At 43.7% G+C, this 6,747-nt stretch overlaps 1 protein-coding gene across 1 annotated transcript in view; it reads right to left on the bottom strand.

Annotated features, from left to right (window-relative positions):
- CFAP74 (cilia and flagella associated protein 74) overlaps positions 1 to 6,747 on the bottom strand; it is a 60,385-nt gene that overhangs the window by 38,722 nt on the left and 14,916 nt on the right. Inside the window, exons 13-14 of the mRNA XM_024125640.1 lie at positions 6,443 to 6,509; positions 5,957 to 6,046 (exon numbers count right to left, since the gene is read on the bottom strand). Coding sequence (XP_023981408.1) covers positions 5,957 to 6,046; positions 6,443 to 6,509 — 157 coding nt within the window. The remainder of the gene's footprint in view (positions 1 to 5,956; positions 6,047 to 6,442; positions 6,510 to 6,747) is intronic.

The raw sequence follows: 6,747 nt of genomic DNA, 5'->3' as shown, positions 1-6,747 counted from the left end.
GCCCCGGTCCAGGAAGATCCCACATGCCGCGGAGCGGTTGGGCCCGTGAGCCATGGCCGCTGAGCCTGTGCGTCCGGAGCCTGTGCGTCCAGAGCCTGTACTCCGCAACGGGAGAGGCCACAACAGTGAGAGGCCCGCGTACCACACACACACAAAAAAAATCAGCAAACAGAATATACACAATGACCAAGTGGAATTTATTCCTGGAACGTAAGGATGGTCGAATGTAAAAATATCAATCAATGAAGTATGTGACATCAGCAAAATGAAGGGGAAGAACCCACACGATTATCTCAATTGATGCAGAAAAAGCATCTGACAAAATTCAACACCCTTTTATAATAAAAGCACTCAACAAAATAGGAATAGAAAGAAACTACCTCTATATAATAAAAGCCAAATATGAAAGCAACATAACATAATATTGCAATATAAGATAACATAATATTCAATGGTGAAAGACTGAAAGCTTTTACTTTAAGATGAGGAATGAGGGAAGGATGCCTGCTTTCCCCACTTCTATTTGACATGGTACTAGAAATTCTAGCCACAGCAATTAGTCAAGAAAAAAACGGTATCCAAATTGGAAAGGAAGAAGGAAAATTATCTCTGTTTTCAGATTACATGATCTTACACACAGAAAATCCTAAAGACTCCACAAGAAAGCTGTTAGATCTAATAAACAAATTTAGCAAAGTAGCAAGATACAAAGTCAACACAAAAAAATCAGTTGCATTTCTGTACATGAACAATGAACAATCTGAAAAGGAAATTACCAAAACAAATCCATTTACAATGACATAAAAAAATAATAAAAATTTTAGGAGTTATCTTAGCCAAGGAGGTGAAAGGCTTGTACAATAAAACTACAAAACATTGTTGAAAGAAGACATAAATAAATGGAAACACATCCCATATTCATGGACTGTAAGACTTACTATTGTTAAGAAATCAATATTACCCAAAGCAATCTACAGATTCAATGCAATCCCTATCAAAATTCAAATGACATTTTTTAAAGCAACAGGAAAATCCATTCTAATATTCATATGGAATCACAAGGGACCCAGAATAGCCCAAACAATCTTGAAAAGGAAGAACAAAACTGGAGGAGTCATTCTTCCTCATTTCAAAACTTACTGCAAAGCTACAGTGATCAAAACAGTGTGGCACTGGTATAAAGACAGACATATAGACCAATGGAGTAGAACAGAGAGCCTAGAAATAAACCCTCACATATATGGCCAAATAACTTTTGACAAGGGTGCCAAGACCATTCAATGGGGGAAAAGACAGTCTTTTCAACAAATGGTCCTGGGAAAAGTGGATGTCCACATGCAAAAGAATTACCTAATTCCATACACAAAAATTAACTTAAAATGGATCAAGGACCTAAATATAAGATATAAACAATAAAACCCTTAGAAGAAAACAAAGGGTAAAATCTTCACAACACTGAATTTGGCAATAATTTCTTAGATACGACACCAAAGGCGCAGGCAATGAAAGAAAAAATTGACAGATTGGACTTCATGAAAATTGAAAAAATGTTTATATCAAAAGACATTTTCTATAGAGTAAAATGACAACCCAGAGAATGGGAGAAAATATTTGCAACTCATATATCTGATAAGGGGTTAATACCCAGAATAAACAGAGAACTCCTAAAACTCAACAACAACAAAACAAATAACAACCAAATTCAAAATGGGTAAAGGACTTGAATAGACATTTTTCCAAAGAAGACATACCCATGGCCAACAAGCACATGAAAAGATGCTCAACATTGCTAATCATCAGGGAAATGCAAATGAAAGCTACAATGAGACACCACCTCACACCAATCAGGGTGGCTCCTGTCAAAAAAACCCAGAAAACAACAAGTGCTGGTGAAGATGTGGAGAAATTGGAACTCTTGTGCACTGTTCGTGGGAACGTAAGATGGTGCAGCTACTGTGGAAAACAGTGTGGCGTTTCCTCAAAAGATTAAAAATAGGGCTTCCCTGGTGGCGCAGTGGTTGAGAGTCTGCCTGCCGATGCAGGGAACACGGGTTCGTGCCCCGGTCCGGGAAGATCCCACATGCCGTGAGGCGGCTAGGCCCGTGAGCCATGGCCGCTGAGCCTGCGCGTCTGGAGCCTGCACTCTGCAATGGGAGAGGCCACAACAGTGAGAGGCCCGCGTACCACAAAATAAATAAATAAATAAATAAAATAGAAAAAAAAAGATTAAAAATAAAACTACCGTAGTTGCTGCTCCTGCCCCATTGTCACATGCCCCTCCCCCTCTCCTGAAGTGACTCCAGGGGACTTAAAGGGCCAGCACACTTTTTTTCTTCCCCTCCTTCATTTTTCTCTTTTGCCTCATTTTTGAGTCAGATATTAAAGGTTAGGACGTATACAGGGAAAACCAGGAAGTGACCAGGCACGCCTAGGGAAAGGCTCAGAAAAGACCTGGGAAGACAGTAAGGTTACATCTCAGGCTGGTCCTCAGCACAGAGAGAGCTGACAGCAATCAAAAAGCAAATAAACAGAAACAATAACAAAACACAGCAAACCCTGGGAAAGGGGAAAATCTGATTTCCAGAGTTACCACATTATTAGATTCAAATGTCCAGTGCTCCACAATCATACAAAGAAACAGAAAGTATGATTCATTCAAAGAAAAAATAAATCAACAGAAACTGTCCCTGCAAAGGACTTGATGGCAGGTCTACTTGACCAGGACTTTAACACAACTGTCTGAAAGATGCTCAAAGAGGTAAAGGAAGATGTGAAGGGAGTCAAGAAATTGATGTGTGAACAAAATGGAAATACCAATAAAGAGATAGAAAACCTAGAAAGAAACAACAACAACAAAACTCTGGGGCTGAAAAGTACCACAGCTGAAGTGAAGACTCAGTAGCAGGACTCAGAGGCGGATGTGATAAGGGAGAAGACAGAATCCGGGAACCCAAAGGCGGGACAATGGGGTCATCGAGGCTGAGGAACAGGAAGAAGAAAGGCTGAAGAAAAGTAAACAGAGCCTGAGGGGTCTGTGGGACACCATCAAGGGGCCAATATATGCATTGTGGGGTCCTAGGAGGAGGAGAGAAAAGGGCAGAGAGAATATTTCAAAAAATAATGGCCGAAAGCTTCCCACATTCGATGAAAGGTATGATATAAACATCCAAGAAGTTCAACAAGCCCCTAGGAGGATGAACTCAAAGAGACTCGTGTTGAGACACCTTATAATTGGACTGTTAAAGGCCAGAGAAAAAGAGAGAATCTTGACAGCAGCAAGAGAGAAACGACCCGTCACACACAAGGAGCCTCAGGAACATTATGGGCAGGTTTCTCATCAGACTCTGGAGGCGCGAGGGCCATGAGCCCCTTTATTCAACGCGCTCAAGGAAGAAAAATGTCAGTCGAGAATCCTACAACCTTTAAAAGTGAGGAAGAAATCAAGACAGTCCCAGATAGACAAAAGCTGCGGGAGTTCCTCACCACAGACTCGCCTGCAGGAAATGCCCCAGCGAGCCCTGCAGGTGAGAGGAAAGGGCCCCAGACAGTAACTCCAAGCTCAGCAGAGGGAAACACATGGGCAATTATGGAAGCTGGTGTCACTGTCGCAATGGTTTGTAATTTTGCACTTTCAGTTCCTACATGGTTTAAAACACTAATACATTTTTTAAAAAAGCAATTATTAGCCTAAAAGCTAGTGTTACTGTAGCTTTGGTTTGTAACTCCACATTTTGTTTTCTATATAACTTAAGAAACTAACGCATTTAAAAATTTTACTTCATGTTACTGGACACACAAGTTACACAAATGTAATTTTGTGACATCAATGACTGCACAGAGTAGGAGCAAAGCTGTAAAGGAGCAGGGTTTTCATAAGCTGTCGAAGTCAGCTAATACAAACCCAGATCAGACTGTTATAACTCTAGGATGTTAAATGTAATCCTCACGGGAACCACAAAGAAAATACATAAAAGGAGATGAGAAAGGAATTTAAACACTTCACTGCATAAAATCAACTAAACATAAAGAAGACAGTAGCGCAGGAAATGAGAGACAAAAGAGCTATACGGCAATGAAAACAAATAGCAAAATGACAGAAGCAAAGCCCTCCACAGCAATCAGCCTGAAAAAGGAAGGAAATTCTGACACAGGCTACAGCATGGATGGACCTTGAGGGCACTGTGCTCAGTGAAATAAGCTGGTCACAAAAGGGAAAATACCATGTGGTTCCACTTATATAAGGTACTTAGAGTCATCAAATTTGTAGAGACAGAAAGCAGAATGGAGGTCGCCAGGGGCTGGAGGGAGTGTTTAATGGGGACAGAGCTTCGGTTTTGCAAAACGAAGAGTTCTGGTGAGGGCTGCACAACAGTGTGAATGTATTTAATACCCTGAACTGTGCACCTAAAAATGGTTAAGATGGTATATTCTATGCTTTGTGTATTTTACCACAACTAAAGCCTGAAAAAAAGAGACCTAAGAACCTAATAATCAAATGCGATGTGTGAGCTTGACTGTATCCCAGCTTAAAAAATCACAGTTATAAAAGCTGGTTTGGGGACATTTCAGTACATTTGAATGTGCACTGGGTGATAGGTGATAGCTAGGAATGTGGTTAATTTTATTCTAGATGCATGCTGACATTTTATAAGGATGGGTGTTGAGTGTTGTGATATTGCTAATTCACTTCGAAGGGGGCCAGCAAAAACAGACAGGTAGACAGGCGAAGCAAGTGCGGCAAATGTTGTCAATGATTGGACTCTGGAAGTGGGTGTATGGATATACATTGTACTATTCTTTCTGCTCTTCTTTACTTTGAAACTTTTCTTAATTAAAAGAAAAAATCAATTCTGCACAGCAAAGGAAATCACCAACAAAATGAAAAGGCAACCTATGGAATGGGAGAAAATATTTACAAATCACACACCTGATAAAGGGTTAATATCCAAAATATATGAAGAACTCACGCAACTGAAGAGCCAAAAAAAACAAACAAACAAAAAAAACAAACAAACAATCTGATTTACAAATGGGCAGAGGAACTGAATAGATGTTTTTCCAAAGAAGACATCCAAATGGCCAACAGGCACGTGAAAGGTGCTCCGTATCACTAATCATCAGAGAAATGCAAATCAAAACCACAGTGGGATATCACCTTATACCGCTGGAATAGCTATTATCAAAAAGAAAGAAATAACAAGGGTTGGCGAGGACGTGGAGAAAAGGGAACCCTCGTGCACTGTTGGTGGGAGTGTAATTAGTGCAACCACTACGGAAGACAGTAGGGAGGTTCCTCAAAAAATTAAAAGTAGAATTACCATATGATCCAGCAATTCCACTTCTGCGTATTTATCCAAAGGCATGAAACTGGTATCATCAGAAGAGTTGTCTGCATGCCCATGTTCACTGAAGCACTATTTACAAAAGCCAAGACCTGGAAGCAACCTAAGTGGCCATCGATGGATGGATGGATAAAGAAAATGTCGTACATATAAAATGGAAACCTTGCTATTTGCGACAACCTGGATGGTACCGAGCTAAGCGAAATAAGTCAGGCAGAAAAGACAGATACTGTATGATCGCACTTATATGTGGAATCTAAAAAATGTGGAACTCACAGATGCAAAAACAGATGGTGGCTCCCAGAGGCAGGGGTGGGGGCGGGCAAAATGGGTGAAGGGGGTCCAAAGGCACAAACTTCAGTTATAAGGTCTGGGGATGTAAGATGCAGCATGGCGACTATAGCTCAAAAAAAGAAAGGAATCAAAGGGACCCCACAGAGCTTTCAGGAGGAGCAGGGTCTCCTCTGACCTGGGGTTCCTGCAATCTGGGCTCCACCCAGCGCAGGACTCGCCTGGAAGTTTCCAGCATTGCCGCGGGTGCCCACCTCCCCAGGCTGGACGCCTCAGGCCCCGGCCGCCCACCCTCCCAACCCGGACGCTTGGCGAGAACTCACGGAGCATTTCTTCGCTGAACATTTCAGTGGAACAGAAAACCTGCCCGTCTGAGCCAGAAACGAGACATTTCCTTCCAGATCTTTGTTTACCTAAAAAGCAAAACCACCCAACCACCCACATGTTCGCAGCTTTCCGCAGTGACACGTTCTGTCCGCGTAGTCACAGCCAGCCGCCCCCGCCCGAGGGAGGGGTCCACGGAGCGCGCCCCCTTCGGACCCGCTAGCACGGGCGGTCACACCTGCCAGCCAGCAACGCAGAGGAGCCGCCTTGTCACCCTGCTAGCATCGAGGAACACTCCAATACGTTTTGGGCATAGAGCAGCCGAACGGGGGCCTGCGTGACCCCTTCTGAGGTGTGTCCCTCCTCCATCACAACACTCTGTGGGGCCTGGCGGGCAGCAGAGACCCCGATTCCACCCACCACCCTCTTGCGGCAGGGTGAGAAAATCCCCTTTTCCACGGCTTGGTGTTGGGCTAAACACTCACCATGGGCTTGAAGGTGACAAGCACTTCACAGGACATGCCGGCTGACATGGGACCAGGGGGGTCAAAGCTGCAGGCACAATGACAAAGGCAGGAGGTGAGCATCCTGCCTTCGTGGAGCCAGCCCAGCTGGAAGCCACTGTCCAAACAGCCAGCGCCCCAGCGGGGCTTTGGGACCCGCCCTCTCGCCTGTCCTGGGTGCTGAGCCCCTGCTGCCTCGCCACACAGGAGATGCTCAAGGAACATCTGAGTGTCAGTTGTGTGAGTGAAGGGTTGAGGGAAGGAAGGAAGGGGGGAGGGGGAGGGGG

The sequence above is a fragment of the Physeter macrocephalus genome, chromosome 3, assembly GCF_002837175.3.
Source record: "Physeter macrocephalus isolate SW-GA chromosome 3, ASM283717v5, whole genome shotgun sequence".
NCBI classification, from domain to species: domain Eukaryota; kingdom Metazoa; phylum Chordata; class Mammalia; order Artiodactyla; family Physeteridae; genus Physeter; species Physeter macrocephalus.
The sequence above is the reverse complement of the archived record's forward strand: the minus strand, read 5'-3'. Positions and strand labels throughout refer to the sequence as shown.